The following is a 19,447-nucleotide window of genomic DNA, read 5'->3' on the forward strand; positions in this document are numbered from 1 at the left end:
ATCACCATCATTTCTATGATTTTTGTTCTTGTTTTTATAGACCTTGACATAAAAGGCAAGAAAGACCTTCTTTTCTATAAAAATGAAACCCAATTATTGTTCATATTCTCAGTCCTAGCACTTTCTTTTGTTCCATTTTTTTGATTATTAGAAGTACAAGGAATTTAGTGACTATAACATGCATGCAATGTAAATCCTATGGGTAAAACCTCTGAATTTCTTCATTTGACATTCTGTAATTCATCTTTTTTAGGAAGGAAGATGGAAACCCTTTGTTATCAAGCCCATTCCAGCACCTCTCATGAAGCCGCTGCTTGTGTTTGTGAACCCCAAGAGTGGTGGGAATCAGGTAAATCATTTATCCGATGTTATTTCTCAAATTCCATTGGCTCTCTTATAGCCTCCTTCAGCATATTTTCTTCCGTTCTTTTAGGGAACAAAGATATTCCAATCTTTTATGTGGTATCTCAACCCTCGGCAAGTTTTTGATCTCAGCCAGGGAGGTCCCAAAGAAGCGTGAGTAACAGTTAAAAGAGTCTGAACCACACACAAGTACATTTGTCATTTCCAACTGACACAGACAGACCTGAAATTATTGGGAAAATATTTTTTTTATATTTGCCTTGTAAAATAGGCAGAGTGGCACTTTAGAATTAGAACAGTGAATGATCTTAAAGAGTACTTAATGAGGTGACGTTGTTGAACTTCTGAGCGTAGATCTCAAGGCAACACAACTGAAATTCCCATACAAGTATTTTCAACTGTTTAAATTGAGATTCTCCATTGAGCTGCTCCATTGAGCAACCAGAAAGTGGGAGGTGCTTAGTCTCTGCTTGGATAGACTGGGCTAAGTTAGTAGGACACTGTTGCTCCTCCCTGGCTCCTCCCTAGCATCCCCCAGTTTTAGCTCAGCCTTTGATTTGATAGGCAGCTTTCCTTGGTTGGAGCAGGAACAAATTGAGGTGAATAGATTCTTCATATACAGATTGGCTTTTCAAAAAATTTTCTCCAAACTTCCTCAGCAGATCCGACTGCAATTCAAGAGAAGCATTCGGAACAATCGCGGATGGCCACTGATGTTCCGGCTGCATTTGCACCCATAAGGGCAGAGGCTTAGATCCCTGCCACTCTAATTTGGGAATTGTGCCTTTTTCAAAGTACGAAGCTTCCCTTTCCTTCGATCCACTTTCCCTGTGCCTCCGCCCTTGCCATTGCCTTTCCAAGCTTTCACGCCGTTTAACAAAGAGCGCGCTTTCTCTCAAACCTGGCCAGAAGCGATTCCTCCCCAAAAAGAATGCAGGGGAGGGGGTGTTGGAGCCCTGATTCTCCCCTATCCACCACTCATTGCATGATAGCTGTTTAGTAATTAGTTGGGCGGCGAGGTATTGCTGTGTTGGGCGCCAAAAATACATCTCTGCCACTTTAATCCAGGCACCATCCACCATTTTAAGCGCACACTTCCCAGGCCACAGGGCCAATACCACGTTGCATCATGGGGTCTTTGCTGGTGTTTTTCCCAGCCTACTGTTGAGAGGCTTTATTCCCTCAAAACTCTAAACAAAGAGACCAGGGGAAAGAACAATTCTACTCCCTTTAGCTCCGGTTTGGGAGATTTGGCTTATTTGATCATCTCAGTATATTGAGGCATTAAGTACTTTTATTCAATCTATTAAATAGATAATATATACAAACAACAACAAGAACAACAATAATAATATAAACGCCTCAACTCTAGACATTGCATATAAAAAAAGGTGGGGGGGAGTATCGATTGGGTTCCCTGTCCCGGCTGTGGTACAGGAGCCCGGACATGCCAGCCATCCAGACGTGCCAACCGTGTATGTATGTATGTATGTATGTATGTATGTATGTATGGTATTTAAGTTTTTTGGGTATTTTCCCACGTCTTAATATTTGTGCTTTTATTATAGCGACGTTTTGGCAGAATCTCATCTGCCATCCTCAGGCTGAGGATGAGGATGGCAGATGAGATTCTGCTGAAACGTCGCTATAATAAAAGCACAAAAACTAAGATGTGGGAAAATAGCCAAAGAAACCTAAATACCATACATATAAATACCCACGAAAACATAAGAATATATATATGTGTGTGTGTGTGTGTATGTGTGTGTTTTAAGTTTTCACGGGTACTTACATGTATGACATTCAGCTTTGTTTGGATATTTTCCCACATCATTATAGTTGTGCTTTTAAAGTTGTAGCAATGTTTCGGCAGAATCTCATCTGCCATCATCAGGCTTCTGTATTGTATTCGTCTGTGAGTCAGACTTCCACAGCCGTTTCAGTTTTAAATTTGGGGCTAGCCTACTGCTGTGCCAGAATGGTTTTGTCTTCATCCTGATTGGTTGGGAGTCTTGGTCTGTGTTTATTGGTCTTGGAGTTTGCTGTGTTCTGGTTGATTGGTGTTTCTAATATCTTCTGTCTGTTTTGTGGCTTTTTTGTGTCTTGATTCGCTGGCAACATTGTGTTTCCTGTATTGGAGGCTTTTAGTGCACCTTGGTTCTGAGTAAATGGACGGCTATCATTTGTTAGGAAGCTAGGTTTCATCTGGGTGCCTGATTGGGGTGTATTTGAGCTGGAGGTATCAGGGGGGATCTGTTTGTGCCCAGGTATTTGCCTGGCTTGTGGTGTGGAGATTTGTTTGTTTGTGAGTGTAGGCTTCCAAATAATTGACAGTCTGGTGGAATCATCTCTTCTATTCATGCTTTCATGTCTTTTTTCAATCTCTGTGGCTTCTCTAATAATTCTGTGGCTGGGTTTTTCTATAGTGGCTAGGGTTTTGGTGCCATTGAAGTCGATGCTATGACCCGATGCTTTCGTGTGTTGGACTAGTGAGGAAGTGTGTTCCAGCTTTTTTACTGCATTTTTGTGTTCATCCAGGCAGATACCTATTCTTCTATTGGTCTGTCCAATGTATGTGGCAGGGCATGATGCACAGGGGACTTCATATATGCCTTCGTTTTCCAGGTCTATTTTATCTTTGGGGTTTCTTAGGATGGCTGCTATTTTTCTGCCTGTTTTGAAGGCAGTCTTGATGTGATGCCTGTGTAGTATTTTACTGATTTTGTCTGTAGTACCTCTTATGTAGGGCAGGACAGCTGTTTCATAGGTCTATTCATCTTCTAGGTCTCCATTATGTCTCAGTGTGTTTTTGTGGATCAAGCCAGTGATTTTGCTTTTGTGGAAGCCATTAGCTGTCAGTACTTTAGTCAGGGTGCATAGTTCAGTCTTTATGTGTCTTGTCTGCCAGGCATTTGGTTCTGGCGATTAGTGTTTTGGCCACTGAGTTTATCTGTGCTGGGTGGTGGTGGGATTGGGCATTGAGGTAGCGGTTGGTGCATGTTTTCTTCTGGTATATGGTGTGTCCTAGTGTGCCATCTGTTTTTTTGTAGATTAGTACATCTAGAAATGGTAGTTGTTTGTTTCCGTTTCCATGGTGAACTTGATTTTGGGGTGTGTGCTGTTAGGAAATATATAATTATATATATGTGTGTGTATATAATACATACATACACACACACACACACACATACATACATACATACAGTCATATTTATATCTATATTTATAAAGTCACCTCATATCTCTGAGGTACTTTAGAGGATTGCAATGGCAAGCAGAAGTGGAGCCAAGGGACGGACCCAAGACAAGTCTAAAAGAGCTAAGGGTCCTTCAAAGGCTGCAGAGAAGGATGCCACCCGACACCAAAAAGCATTGGAAAAGCACATTGAAAGGCACACAAGGGAGGCTGAGAGGATTTCCCAGCCCCCCCCCTCCAACTCCACAACCTCAAATTCAATGCACCCCTATACCCTTAGACTTGTCCTTGCCATCTCGACCACCTGGTACCATAACATTAAGTGCACAGACTTCGAGATGAGCCCCTGCAGCAACCTTCACGACAACGGCGGCCAGTTTAAGACAGGAGGAGTTCCTTCCAGATGAGGTCCCAGAAACAAGGCATGGATGGAGTTGGGGATCCGCAGAGGAATTGCAGTGGGGGTGCAACAATCCCTCATGGCCAGACAGATCCCAGTGTCGGAATGTGACTCACAGTCAGTAAGATCTCTATGCAGAACTGACCTACATTATTCTCAGGTACCTCCCCAAGGGGAGCTTTCCTTGATTTCCCATATACATTCACAAGATGTTCAGGAGGAGGGAGAAGGAGAGGATCAAATGGACCAGGTAGACGCAGTCTCACTTCAAGATAGTGAAGCCTGCCTGGAGGCAGAGCCCCCAGAAAGAGGCCTGTCAGATAACGACATCAAGCCTGACCAACCTACTTTTACAGGTCTATTTCACCCACAACTTTTCAAATCACTCCTATTTAAGGCAAAAACCACAGCTCGTCTTGATAAGTCTCCCTCTGCCCAGCAACAAAAATCTCAAGAGCAATCAGAAGATCTAATTTTCTCTCAACCCATTAACCAGGTCGAGGTTATTCGGGTTCCACAAATGTTTTCAGATCTGATCCAGAAACAGTGGACCTCAGCAGCAATGTACCCACCCCCCACAAGCTTCAATAAAAACTTATTTAATTTAGCTTCAGACTTTTCCGATTCCCTGAGTACCCCTGAAGTAGATGAGCCTGTAGTGGCTTTGGCATCCTCCTCCACTATTCGCACTGAGGCGGAGAATGTTCTTAAACCAGAGGAGAAGAAAGCAGAGATCGCTCTCGGGAAGGCACATCAATCTGATGCATGGGCCATAAAGGCAGCAATAGCTGCATCCTTCTTTACTAGGACCTCCCTCAGATGGCTCTGTCACCTGAGGGACACCATACCAAATTCTAACATTAGGGCGCCTCAGGACATCGCCAAAATAATTTCAGCTGCACAGTTCTCTGGGGATGCTACATTTAATTCGGTCAAATTTTCGGCTCGAGTCATGGTATCGCAGATTACAGCCCGACAATTACTTTGGCTTAGACAGTGGCAAGCTGACTCCAAACACAAATGGAAACTTGCTTCTTCTCCAATTTCGGGTGATAAATTGTTTGGCGCTGCCTTAGATCTGCTAATTGAGACCAGAAGCAAGAAGAAGATTCTCCCTTCCCTCCTCCATCGTTCAGACACCAGGACTTATCAGCCCTTTCGGAGAGGCTCCTTTCGTCCCCATTATCAAGGTCCATTCTCCACTAGATTCCAGAGGGTACCAGGGTATGGGGCACCCAACAGTCCAATAGACCGGAATTCACCAACAGACCTCGTAGGGGAGGACAGGAGAAGAGACCTTTTAGATAACAGGAAATAGAGGTTTCCATTGTCCAAGATAATTCCAGGGAACTTGCTCCCATTGGGGGACGATTAAGATTCTTTTGCAGACCGTTGGGACTCCTCTACATCGGATTCCTGGGTTCGCGACACCATCAGATTTGGCCTGGCTCTAGAATTTCACTCCACACTCCCGAACCTTTTTATGCAATGTCATCTCTCCAGGGACCCAATTAAAAGGAGCCTGATGGAGACAGCGATCAATCACTCACTGGAAATTAAGGCCATTCAACCAGTATCCCGGGATCAGGAAGGCCAGGGATTCTACTCTCTTCTTTTTGTAGTCCCTAAGAGTTCGGGGGGATGGAGGGCAATACTAGATTTAAAATGACTCAACTGTACTCTAGTCTATCGCAAATTTAAAATGAGTACGTTGCAAACCATCCTGCTTGGCATAAGGGAGGGCAATTTTTTATCTTCCACCAATCTGACAGAGGCCTACTTACACATACCAATTAGACCTTCTCACTCCACATTTCTTAGATTCTGCTATAACAATCAACATTTTGAATATGTCGCCCTGCCCTTTGGGTTGTCATCTGCCCCAAGGACCTTTACAAACGTTCTGGCGGCCCTAGCCACCTTCGGGGTATTCTGTCAGACTCCAATGCTACTTGGTGACATTTTGATATTATCTTCCTCACCCAGACAGGCAGAATTGGATACGCAAATTACTTTGTGAACCCTTCAACAACACGGTTTCTCCATTAATTGGGCAAAGAGCCATTTATCCCCCTCAAGTCGCTTATCTCACCTGGGTTCGATAATAGACAATGTTCAGGGACTAGTGTTTCTATCCCCTGAGAGGTAGGAGAGCATCAAGAACTTAGCTCAAACTATCAGAACCCTAAAACAGGTTCCTCTGGCCGATTTGTCAAAATTACCGGGAAAGATGTATTTCTATTATTCCTTGGGCCCGGTTCCATGTGAGGTCACTCCAATGGTTTTTGCTTCCCTACCAAAGATCAGGGCAAAGCAACTCCAAGATCCGAGTATTTGTTCCAACAAAAGTCCTACTCTCTCTACACTGGTGGACCGTTCCTATCATCAACAAAGGTTATCCACTGAAGAAGCCCCACAGACTCACCATCACCACAGATGCCAGCCTGTTTAGTTGGGGAGCACACGCAAGGACATTGGTCAGCAGCAGAACAATTGAACAGCATAAATTGGTTGGAGCTCAGGGCAATCCATCTGGCCCTTTGCAGTTTCCTTCCTCATATTCGAATGAGAAACATCCTCATACTTACAGACAACATCACAACAAAAGCACACGTGAACAGACAAGGGAGTACACACTCAAAACAACTCATGGGGGAAGCAGAGAGACTGTGCCGTTGGGCGGAAAGGAACTTGGGCTCCATCACAGTGGAACACATTTCAGGACTGACAAACACACAAACAGACTGGCTGAGCAGGGCCACAGTCGATCAATCAGAGTGGTGCCTGCACCCGGATCTGTTTCAGGAGATGATTCAGAGGTTTGGTCTGCCAGTTATAGATCTGTTCGCTTCTCCCCTAAACTTGCAGCTCCCCAGATTCATTTCAAGATACCCATCTCAGGGGGTGGAGAACATCAACACCCTCCGTTGCCAGTGGCCCCAGGGACTCCTCTACGCCTTCCCACCTCTCCCATGATACCCAAGGTGATCCAGAAGCTGCTAGACGAGAAAGCAGAACTGATCTTGGTGGCACCACACTGGCCCAGGAGGCCATGGTTCGCAGATCTCAGGGGCCTGTCCATAGAAGAACCATGGAAAATTCCACCGCATAAAATTCGGCTCACTCAGGGACCAATCCAACACCCGAACCCTCAATGGTTACAATTAGCCGCTTGGAAGTTGAGCTGAGACATCTAAGTAAGGAGAATTTCTCGACCAGGGTGATCAACACCATTCAAGCAGCTCGGCGTCCTTCTACGAGTCATATATATAATGCCACATGGACTATCTTTTATAAATGATGCGCCAAATCCAATGTGGACCCATTTTCGCCATCAGTGGCACAAGTTTTAGAATTTCTTCACGATGATCTAGAGAGGGGACTCTCTAACATCCATCTCCCACCACCCACAGTTTTCTTAGAGGTGCCACAAATTTATGTCCACCAATGATACATCATTACCCCACCTGGGACCTTAATAAGGTAGTCACAGCACTCACTAAGAGTCCATTTGAACCTCTGAAAGTCTCTATTTCTATTTATCTACTACTAGTCTCTATTTTCTTACATACAAGATAGTGTTCCTCGTAGCTATAACATCAGTACAACGTATCTCTGAAAGTTGCAGCTTTAAAGCTGAGCTTTATCAGCCCAGAAGGACTTCTGTATCTTCCATTCTGACAGAGTGGTTCTTCAACCAGACCCCACGTTCACACCAAAAGTCAATTCGACCTTCCCAGGGCACAAGGACTGATCCTCCCAAATTTTTGCCCCAAACCTTCTCAGGGTCTAGAGCATCAATGGCACTGACTGGATGTCTGCAGAGCTCTCCATACATACCTACATTGAACAGCTCCTTTCAGGAAGACAGAAGCCCTTTTTGTATCTTTTCAGCCAACTACTTAGGGACAGAAAGTATCTCCTTCAACTATAGGCAGATGGCTGAAGGCCACACAATAGCCAAGGCATATGAGACTCAAACATTACCTGTGCCTAGAGGCATCACGGCGCATTCAACAAGGAGTGTGGCAACTTCAGTGGCCTGGGCCACACAAGTTCCTATAACAGAAATCTGTAGAGCGGTGACATGGGTCTCCCCATCACCTTTCATTAGACATTACAAAATTGATGTATTTGCTTCTGCTGAGATCTCCTTTATAGGAGGCTGTTACGAGTCCACTCAGACAGCAAGGGGGCTCCAATCCAGATGGAGACCTTCCCTTAGGACAAGTGAAAGCTTTGGTATGTCCCACTCTCGGGATGCTCGGAGCAGCTCAATGGAGAAAGGTACTTACCTGATACGCCCATTCTCAGTGACCTGCGATGAGCATCCAGCCCCACCCAGTATCTGTCTGGTGGGGTTCTGTTCTGGCCAACAATAAATCTGGATATACACAACAAACAAAAACATGACAATATAGAGGATGGGGGTTGCATCACCTCGTCTCTGCCAAAACTGGGGGATGCTAGGGAGGAGCCAGGGAGGAGCAATAGTATCCTACTAATTAAGCCCAGCCTATCCGAGCAGAGACTAAGCACCTCCCACTCCGGAAGCTCATCTCAGCTCACTGAGAATGGGCGTATCAGGTAAGTACCAATGTCCTTTTTCAACCACTGACATTCATGCTATCTCCTAGCTACTGAATAGTGCCCAATAAAAGGGGAAATGCTGGTAGAAAGGAGAGAAGAAGAGGAGCAGAGTTAGTAAAATTAAAAAAAGGTAGAATTTTACCAGGGGCCCTGAAGATTGAATCAGCTATTCTATAAATTACATCTGGCTTTTGCACTGGAGCTTCCCCATTGTCTGCTCTAGATCAGCGGTCACCCACTGGCTGTTCTGCTATGCCGGGAGATTTAGATCACTAGGAAGCAGGAAATGTTTGGATTTCTTGCTTTCTAGCTAGTCTTTAGATCTTCTTTTAAGCAGAGCCGAACCTCCTTTAGGACTGAAGGTTGCAGGAACTGAACTGCACTATTCAGTGCAGACTCACAGCAAGCAAATTTTATGTGACAGACTGAGCTAGCCGATGGCAGATAGATAGATCTCTGAATGAATCTGTGATTCTATGAGCCTACCTGCTTTGCCTGATTTTGGGTAAAAGTTGCTCTTTTTTAATAAAAAAAATCAATATTTATATAAATATTTATAATATTTACATACAAGCCATGCCCAGCCAGTCACATGACCACCAAGCCACACCCACAAATTAGGCCACGCCCACAGAACCAGTTAGTGTTCCCTGGGATTTAAAATTATGAGTTTGGTGGTCCCTGAGGTCCAAAAGGTTGGCAACCCCTGCTCTAGATGGTGCTTTGAAGTGGGGTACTAAGCACGATACTGAAATAAGCTACTTCAATACATTTTCTAGCTGGACACCTTTCTGCTCCTTGGAAGAAGAAAAATCTTATTCCATTAAACTAACAGCCAGAGAGAACATACACAGTTCAAACTACAAACCTTTACTCCCTATCACTCATTTTTCATTACTTGGGTATATGTCGCTTCTTTCAGATATGGAGACAATGCTGAAGAATTATTCTAAAGATATGTTTTTAAAATTTATTTTTTACTTGAACTAAATACAATTTCTAAAAATACCCTATGGAAATGTGTATATCCCACAGATTTTTTTTTTTAGGGTGGGGGAAGGAGGAATGAGGTTCAATAGATAAAAATAAGTGATGCTTACTCTGGGTTTTGTGCAGATTGGAGTTGTATCGTAAAGTGCACAACTTACGGATTCTGGCATGTGGAGGAGATGGTACAGTAAGTGGCTATGTCCCCTTTCCTGTGTGATAAGCTGTGATAAGGTAGATCTGCATCAGTAGCAGAACCTGGATCAGTATCCAGATAGTTCTGTTGCACTGAGTTATGTATGAAGAATTGTCCACCAAATTACTAAATACAGCCATATGAATTCAGGGCTACCTGTTCAAGGATACAGAGCTGTTTACATTTTATCTAAAGCTAATTCAGCAATGTATTAGAAATGGACATTTCTATGAGCACTGTCTATATGACTGGTTGATTTATATTAGTTCTTGGCCTATGACGTTTTTAACTTCTGGAGGATATAATATTTTGTTATGCTGTGGCCCTGCAGTCCTATCTAAATTGTAGTCCTGTCTAAATTGTAAGCCAACAGTTGTAATAAATATTCCTTTGAATTTATTTTGGTTGGTTGTTGGGTTAATTTAATAAATAGCATAGCCCCTGAGAAAGCCTGCCATCTTTTGTAACTCTTCTTTTTATGTTTTTTGGGCTGGCTCTGGTGGATGTGTGTATATATATATATATATATAAAAATGCAATAAATAGCTGAAGCAACTGAGCAGATATAGGAAATTGCAGCAAAAATTCTGTCTGAATCTGTTATGTTTTTCCTGGCTGAGTAGGTGGGATGGATCCTGTCAATTTTGGACCAGTTACGCCTGAACCCTCCACCTCCTGTGGCCATTCTTCCTTTGGGGACAGGAAATGACCTAGCAAGAACACTGAACTGGGGTGGGGTAAGAATTTGCCAACTCATTACAAGTTTTGTATAAGGCTATGTTCCAAGTCAGCACTGCAAACGACACTAAGTAGATAGAAGGGAAGTTCTTTGTTTCCATTACCTTGTCTCAGTTCTCACAGACAACATGTCAACCCACAGGGATATACTGATGAACCATTGTCAAAAATCCTGTCTCATGTAGAAGAGGGGGAAATTGTGCAACTCGATCGCTGGAATCTACAGGTAGACCCCAAACCTGAGGGAAATCTAGAAGAGAAGGATGAAACGGCCACAGATAAGGTGAGCCTCGGAGCTATCATCACTAAGTTAATACTAATGTCATACCCAGATAAATCAGTTGGTCGGTCTCACACATGACATGTTGTACTTCATAATTTATTCCATAAATGGTCAGGTATAATTTGATATGAGTTAAATATAATGAGAAATCTTCTGTGACATCATAGAAAATATAACTTGCTCTCTAGCTAACTTTAACAATTCGGAGCCTGTGTGACAAGTGTGGGGCAACAGGAAGAAGTCAATTCTAAAAATGAAGATGGAAAAAAATGGTTGCAAAAAGGGTCAGTAAACATAATCTAAATCTAGTAAAATAGATAATATTCTCTAGAATCTGCCATTTGTCCTTTTAATGTGCAATGATTATCCTTAAGCATAGAGCAGCTTACTGTCATAATTCATCATAAGTACAGTAGAACAGAATTTTCAGTTCTGTATTCAGCTGTAGGAAGCCTAGCTGTGATGTCCTAGTTAGATCAGATGTAAGCAATCAAAATGATAGCACACTTACCATGTAGAAGTTTTATTTGAATTTGACTGTTTATCAAACTTGTTTGCGGCCCATTTCACCCTAGGCGGTTTACAGGGAGTTACTGATGATACTCAAATCTTTTCCTGTGAAACAGTGTCAGGTGATAGCATATCTCCACTGAATAGAATAGATAAGGGATAATAAATGGAAACTGTCCTCAGAAAAAGTATAGAAGTTATTACGATGCAATCTGGTGCACTTCTGGAACCAAATGTCTCTGGTTTTCAAGGTTGGGATAATAAATCGTAGCACCTTTTTTATCAAAGAGAATGAAGTTGCTGCCCCTTACTCTCTCTGACTAAATTGAAAAGTCAGAAAGACCAGTGAATAGAATGCTTTTGTTAAAATAAAGCTCTTTATGTGATATAGAGAGCCTCAATAAAGTAGATTTCCAGATTTCACAGTTAGCAGGTCTACTTGCATCCAGGTATACAAAAGGACTTCTGTTCCTGGGCTGAAAGTTTGATGTGAGAGAGAAGGGGCTGGAGTCATTGTGAATGTCCTCTCCCCAGTTGAAACCCTCTACCCGTCCATCTGAATGCTATTGTGAATGGAAAAACAGAGGACGAAATGCTTTAAGCTATTGCCAGTTCTTCATTACTTTACTCCAATTTACTCTTGCAAAGAACTTCCCATTGTCTGGAGTTTCAGATTCCAAACGCATCCTTGGAATTTGGAAAGATGGTAGGTTGGAGTAGAAAAACGAAACAGCTTTCCTTTTGAAGCATGATTTAAACACAAATACGTGGGGTGCCTAGTTTGGCTCTAAGAATTTTTTTCTCATTGTTCAGAATCCCAGTGACTTAAGAGTCTCAGCTAAAACAGCTTTTGTGAGAATCTCAGTGAACACATGATTTGGTATTACAAGTAGTCCTTGACTTAGGTCCACAATTGAGTCCAGAATTTATGTTGCTAAGTGAAACATTTCTTAAGTGAGTTTTGCCCCGTTACGACTTTTCTTGCCACATTTGTTAAGTGAATCACTACGGTTGTTAAATTAGTAACCCAGCTGTTAAGTGAACCTGCGTTCCCCGTTGACTTTGCTTGTCAGAAGATCACAAAAAATGATCTCATGACTCCAGGACACTCCAACCGTCATAAATAGGAACCAGTTGTCAAGCATCTGAATGTAAATCACATGACCATGGGGATGCTGCACCAGTCATAAGTGTGACAAATGGTCATAAGTCACTTTTTTTCAGTAACATTGTAACTTCGAGTGGCCACTAAACAAACTGTTGTAAGTCAAGGACTACCTGTATATGGTATTCTCATAGAGAAGTTTCTGAATTCAGAATTTCATTTTCATTCAATAAATATCAGAAGAGACTTTAACAAATGATGGAGATGAGGTTTATATTCACAGTTCTAAACTGCCTTTTTTTTTTAATTCCATACATATATCTGTATACCAAAAATCTCATTCTGTCTTTCAGTCCTAAGTTAAGTGTTCTGTTTGTCTATTTCAGCTCCCTCTGGATGTCTTCAACAATTACTTCAGCCTTGGTTTTGATGCTCGAGTGACACTGGAATTCCACGAATCTCGAGGTAAATGTCAATGTGTCTGATACCGTCAAAAGTTTATACTTTGGAAATTATGCTAGGGCTTATGCTGATTGCTTGAGAAATGCTTACAACTTTGACTGCGGAGGAGCTAAAGTCAGAAAGGTTGTAATTGAATTTATAAGACCAGGGAGGGAGGGAAAAGAAAGCGACTAGGAATTAGAAGCAATTGCCTCAGAAAAATAATGAATGCCTTTCCAGGAGCAAAAATACATATTGTTTCTAATGCTAGTGGGAGGGACTCAGCTTCCTGAGAACCAGTGACTCATAATAACGGATAATTAACTTCTTTTTCCAGAGGCCAATCCAGAGAAATTTAACAGTCGATTTCGGAATAAAATGTTCTATGCTGGGGTGAGTTCATTAGGATGCATGTCCCAGTCTTCACTTCCTACCTTTCTCTTGATATGCCCCCCCCCCCCAAGCTATTTATTATAGATAGCAACCTTTCCCAAGTTGGCATCCTCCAGATGTGTTGGCATCTCATTTCCCTAGAAATACCAGGAGTTCCACTCTTCGTACATGTGGAGGCATTCTGAGTTGGGAAAAGGTGCTATTGGTTTCCTTAGGAATGTATGTAGGGAAAAAAATACTTTATCTGTATTGAAAAATCTGTATTGGTACAACTAGATTGACATTTCCAAAATTTGAGAATTAAGTGAGAGAGAGAATTTGGCTTATGTATATGAGAAAGTAGTTTTCCTGCTTTGTCTGGGAAAGAAGTTTGAATAATTCTGTTGCAATTAGTATTGAGTCAAAGCTTTGTACAAAGTGTTTTTTTATGTAAAATAAGGGGTGAAGATTGTCAGCATAATGAAAGAAGAATATCCAGAAATATTCAAGGGCAATCAACTTATAGGTAGCAGCTTTTCCCTTTCTAAATGTAACTTTGCTATCTCCAGTAAGATGGCAAGACTTTTTTATGCCCTGAGAGGGGACTATGAAAGTGGGAGACATTGTGCAATGTAGCTCAGCCAGGGAGCAAGGATAGTGGGGTGGGACTTGATTATGCCCTTAGAAATTAACCCAGATCATGTATAATAGGGACTAGGTACCATCTATGAAGTAGAGAACAGAATGAAAGATGGTAATGTTGGATAATTGCATGTGAAACATTCCCACTTAAACGGATATCATACCCTGTCATTTACACTGAGATTTAAAATGAGGTAATTTTCTGAAATTTGCCCTCAGTCTTCCCTTTCTGTTGAGAACCAGGTAGGCAACTCTGAACTGTTTCAATTTTTCTTCTATTTGTAGACAGCATTCTCTGATTTTCTCATGGGGAGCTCTAAAGACTTAGCAAAACACATCAAAGTGGTGGTGAGTATATTATAGTACAGTTGGGTTCTTTCAGTTTATTGGAGAAAACAAGGTTATTGGCTTGGATAATTAGTTTGATCTGCTGATGAAGTTGGTTATTATGGAAAATATTGACAGGATAAATTATTCCCAGGCCAAGTCTGAGGGAAGAAAAAATTGGCTGTCCCATAGAGAGGATAGGATTTTGCTTGTTGCTTCTTGCCTTTGATACTGACTGCTTGTTCTCTTTTAAAAAACAACACCAACAATACAGTGTGATGGAACAGATCTGACTCCCAAGATCCAAGATCTTAAGCCTCAATGCCTCGTCTTCCTAAACATTCCAAGGTAGGCTGTTACATTGACTGCCAAAAAAAATAAGTTGTTGCTTTTCTGCTGCATTCCCAATTTTCTAAACTCCTCCCTGTGTTTTCAGTTGTAGCAGTTCATTTTTCTCCCTTCCTTCTTATGCATAGGTACTGTGCAGGCACTATGCCTTGGGGCAACCCTGGAGAGCATCATGACTTTGAACCCCAACGCCATGATGATGGCTGCCTTGAAGTCATTGGCTTCACCATGACCTCTCTGGTGAGTAAGCCCAGCTGTTCTGACTTTTCACTCCTGTCTGCCTAAGTAGCCATATTGTTAAAGTACATTCATGCATAAATTTCCTTTGTATACTTGGGGAGCATCGAAGTATTACTTACAGGCACAACAGAAATTTCTTTCACTGTACGTCTCAGTTGACACCCAGAATAGCTGAGATGAACTAAGTAATCACAAAATATAATTAATAGGTAAAAGTACCAACCTTTTATTTGTTGAGCAGATAACAACCTGCTTAAGAGTAAACAATGGAACATTTGGTTTTTGCAATTGTTGATTTGGGGCCTATTTCTATGTCCCTTGCTGTATTCCAGACTGGACCTTCACCACTTTCATTTTGGATGGCTAAATTAGGTTCCATTCATTTCAGTTGTACTTCATTTTGCAATGGAAATTGTCAGGACTGGAAACCCAAGATAGATTAGATTCACATGTTTGGAAACCACTGAGATTAAAGCCCAATCAGTATTAACCCGCTGCGCTAGCAATTTATGTTGTATGAAGAGGTGCCATTGCATTAGTGCAAAATATGATTGCTAGGACTGAATTAATATAAAGATTCAACAGGGATTTACTATTATGTAAAAGTAAAAAGTTGAGGTTTGATGTTAATGCCTTTTTCTACTGCACCAAAGGGAGTTGGAAGTTAGTGCCTTTTTTTTCTTTTTTCCTCCCTTGCTTTCCCTCACTTTTCTTTTTCTCTTTCCCTTCCCTACTATTTACTTTTGTATTTTCTTTGTATGCTATATTATAAACGAACAAGAAAATGGTTAAACAAGAGATTCAGCAGGGACCAAAGGGTTAAAAGCCTAATAAAGCTACCAAAGAACACCTTGATAGTTTGATCCTAAGTGCATGAGTTTGCAAATGGTATGTCTGGGGATATAAGGCTGAGAAATGCTCCTAAGATTTTTGAACATCACTGTTATAGTGCAACTCCATATACCATTGGGAATCAGCTGCAGTACTTTGAGTTAGTAGAGTGGAAACTGCAGGCAAACCAAGCTCTCTGACACATTCAGAGAAACTTTCTGATGGAATGAGCTAAGCCCCAATAATTTATTGTCTCCAAGCAGGTGATTTATTCTGTCCAAAAGAGCAAGGGAATCAGGCTACATGTCCTTTTACATTCCTTTCCAATTGTATAATTCTGTGACACATTTCATGACTCCTGAGTATTTCAGGCCATAGGTTGGACCATGCTATGCATGTACAAAGGGTTCTTCAGAATAGATTGAACCGAAACTGAAACCCATTTTGAGACCCAGCTGTAGTTTATATGATTTCTATTGGAGTGAACTATATTTAATCCATTTACTTCATCCTCTTTGTTCTCTAGGCAGCACTGCAAGTGGGTGGCCATGGAGAGCGGCTGCACCAATGCCGGGAGGTGGTACTCACCACATCCAAAGCCATCCCCATGCAAGTGGATGGGGAACCTTGTAAGCTGGGAGCTTCCTGCATACGCATTTCACTGCGCAATCAAGCAAACATGGTGCAGAAGACCAAGAGGAGAAACTCCATGCCTGTATTGAATGAGTATGTACTCTAGGGGGGAATCTTCCCAGCTTTGGTACAAGCAAGAAAGGAGGTGTCACCAGTTCACAGTATTCAGCTTTGCTACAGTTTCTCTTGGATTTCAATCCTATCCCAAACTCTAAGGCTCAATGTCAGGGAAGGTTCTAAGGCTATAAGACAGTTTTGTAGCTCTCTGAAATTTTAGCCAATATTTTTAATTTAATTTTGAGTAATCATTACTTTATTTTAAGTAGGTTCTTATGACAAGTTGGAAAGCATTAGCCGGTGAAGGCTATATAAGACATTATGAAATCAAAGAGAATTACGTTCTCTGCCAGTAGTGTAAAAGATTCAGCAACTATTCTCTACTTAACCCGTTAAATCCAAAAAAAATTGTAGGCAAACACAATGTTCTCTTCAGATGCCTTTATTTGGAAGATTAAAGTTGTTCCAGATTCCTAGTAATCAAACAAAAGAAAAATCGAGGAAGGGATGTTACGTGTATGTTACAAATAGGTTTCTGATGATTGCCCTATTATCAGAATAAGCTGGGGAATGGAGAGTAATTTTATTAATTCACTGACATTGATAATTACATATTTTGGGAAATGTTAGCACGAGGTCCCCAACGTTCGGTCCATGGACCAGCACCAGGCCACAGCATGCCAGAAATTGGGCCACACAAACAAGCAAAACCCTATCCACAGAATGCAGCAACACATGAAACCATGCCCCCTCCAGTCTGAAGAAAAACCGCCCTCCACTGATCCCTAGTGTCCAAAAAGCACGTTAGCAGCTTCTTTCTTGGGATGGATGAGCCTACAAATGATACCTACAAAATTGCAGGTCGGGGGAAAATAAATATATCTCTTTAAGCAATACTTCCTATTGTCTGGAGGGCAAATATACTGTAGCTTGCATTCATTCCCCTGTTCCCCATTTGAAATGACAGTGATAGATTGTCAATATCTCTCTTCCTATTTAGCCTTATCCCAGTAGATAAAAATGTTCATACTGTAGTTCTATTGCCTATCTGCATTGTCCAGGTGAGTTTTTCTTCATAGCTATCAAACATTTCTCTCAGGGTGAAACTAGGTGTGCAACATGCAGCTGTTGAGCTTGCTTTTTCACAACTAAGAGAAGTTTGTTAGAAATGTGACACATTAAGGTTATTGTTGCTGTTAGGAAATATTGTTAGAAAATATTGCCTGTCAACTTCTCAATCAGTAGCATCTCCTCTTCTTTTTTGTACACAATAGCGTTGTCCTCTCTACCTTTTCAAACATATATGCTTCATTTTTTTCAGTCAACAACCAATTCCAGAACGGTTAAGAATCCGCGTAAGCCGAATTGGCATGCATGACTATGAGGCACTTCATTATGACAAGGAAAAACTCAAAGAAGCTTGTAAGTAATTTGTTTAAATAGAAGGGCCAAGCACCCTACAGGAACATCTGGCATTTGCAGCTGTTTCATTATTGTACTCACTTTCTCTCAATATCTGGCATAAGATGTTAAAATAAGACCTCTTTTAGCCTTTGTGATACATTGTAATACTGAATAAGATAAATATTAAAAGGGCCTTGCATCAGAATGTGAGGAATGTCACACTTTTAGAAAAAAGTGTTTAGTCCACAATGTAAATCCCTGAAAATTTTCCCACATAGAGAAGTTTTTTCCATCAGAAGTGCTGATGACCTAGCAGTTTCTCATGGGTCTATGAGCCAAAGTAAAATACTTGGCACATTAAGCAATCATAACAAATGTGGTTAGCAGGCAAAAGTAATTGCATATTCTTTTTACAGCCGTGCCTTTAGGAATTATCGTGGTTCCAGGAGACAGTGATTTGGAATTATGCCGGACCCACATTGAAAGGCTTCAAGAGGTGAGTTGCCAGATAAACTATTGTAAGGGAAAAGTGCAATTTTGCTGCATTTATGACTCATCAGACAGCATACCGCAGTCGTATCCTTCCTTCACTGGTTATCTGTACTTCCATAATGATAATGATTTTCTTGTTTTGAAGTCAAAAGCAAAGAATAGATAAGATAACAGATCATCAGAGCTGGAAGGGATTTTGTAGGTCATCTAATCCAACCCCCCTGTCCAAGCAGGAGACCCGACACCATTTCTGACAGATGGGAGTCCAATCTCTTCTTGAAAGTCTCAAGTAATGACGCTCCCACAACTTTTGAGGTGTTCCATGAGATAAATTCTTGTTGCCAGTTCACTGCACATAAAAAAGGGAAGAAGCTTATTTTTATTTAAATTCAGGAATTCTTCCTCACATGCTCTGGCAAAGAATTTAGGCTGAGCTGAATTTGTATAAATTTGTATACAGGAAATATGTGGACAAAACAAGGAGTAACAAATCCAGATGGGGTCACTGATTTCTGGGGGAGGCATGGCAAACTGAAAATACTTTTGGAATAACAGGGCTGAATACCATGAACCATTGATATGATACAAATCAAAGAACCATTGAAAGGCGTCAAGAGTGGAGTAGACCTGTTTTTCAGAACCTCCCCAGACAAGGAGAGGATAAGAGATCACTCACATTTGTTCCAGGTGGCAGCTCCTTACAAGGTGACCACAACAGCAATCTTCCCCAGGTTACAGTGCTGGGAGACAAAAGGATTAGCTATCTTGCTTGCAGCCACAGTGGAACCTTTTAAAGGACACAAAGTTCACAAGCTTCACTTTCTAATTTTTTTAAATTGCCCTATTAACCATCTTAAAACTGTTTGAAATGACATTTGAAATGACAAACCTGGAAAGTTGTCGAGGAAGTAGCTACAACTCTGAATAAGATAAAAATTAATTACCATCTTAAGAACTAACAGAATTTGAAATAAACAGTAAAAACTAAACAAGATTTTGATATGAGAAAGTTATAAATGGAGTTAGGATAAATATATTTGGAATATTTGGACCTTAACTATAAAATTTTGGAATAAAGTATAAAAATATAGAGAGCTTCTGATGATAACTACTGTAGAATTATTTTGACTATCTTGATTCTTAAGTAACTTTATGATTTTAGAAATTGAACTCCAGAGGATTCTACTTAGAAAGATTTTAAGTAGAAGCGGAAAAAATACAAGCCAACTTAACTTACAAAATGACACAAAACATCGTAGTACTTGGAAATACTCAATAATTTTAAAGAATGG

General features: G+C 41.1%; 1 protein-coding gene across 12 annotated transcripts in view; it reads left to right on the forward strand.

The window, feature by feature from the left end:
* DGKZ (diacylglycerol kinase zeta) overlaps positions 1 to 19,447 on the forward strand; it is a 156,720-nt gene that overhangs the window by 113,009 nt on the left and 24,264 nt on the right. For all 12 annotated transcript variants that reach the window (XR_003374777.2, XM_087921433.1, XM_087921436.1 and 9 more), the window contains 13 exons: positions 254 to 349; positions 434 to 516; positions 9,666 to 9,726; positions 10,356 to 10,469; positions 10,613 to 10,753; positions 12,755 to 12,833; positions 13,147 to 13,202; positions 14,109 to 14,171; positions 14,425 to 14,498; positions 14,627 to 14,738; positions 16,096 to 16,295; positions 17,581 to 17,681; positions 18,080 to 18,159. Coding sequence is in view for 11 of the 12 variants with exons in the window: in XM_087921433.1 (XP_087777559.1) it covers positions 254 to 349; positions 434 to 516; positions 9,666 to 9,726; positions 10,356 to 10,469; positions 10,613 to 10,753; positions 12,755 to 12,833; positions 13,147 to 13,202; positions 14,109 to 14,171; positions 14,425 to 14,498; positions 14,627 to 14,738; positions 16,096 to 16,295; positions 17,581 to 17,681; positions 18,080 to 18,159 (1,260 nt within the window). In the remaining variant the exon portion in view is untranslated. The remainder of the gene's footprint in view (positions 1 to 253; positions 350 to 433; positions 517 to 9,665; positions 9,727 to 10,355; positions 10,470 to 10,612; positions 10,754 to 12,754; positions 12,834 to 13,146; positions 13,203 to 14,108; positions 14,172 to 14,424; positions 14,499 to 14,626; positions 14,739 to 16,095; positions 16,296 to 17,580; positions 17,682 to 18,079; positions 18,160 to 19,447) is intronic.

This window comes from Pseudonaja textilis, chromosome 1 (assembly GCF_049901715.1).
Source record: "Pseudonaja textilis isolate UNSWEBS1 chromosome 1, rPseTex1.2, whole genome shotgun sequence".
NCBI classification, from domain to species: Eukaryota; Metazoa; Chordata; class Lepidosauria; order Squamata; family Elapidae; genus Pseudonaja; species Pseudonaja textilis.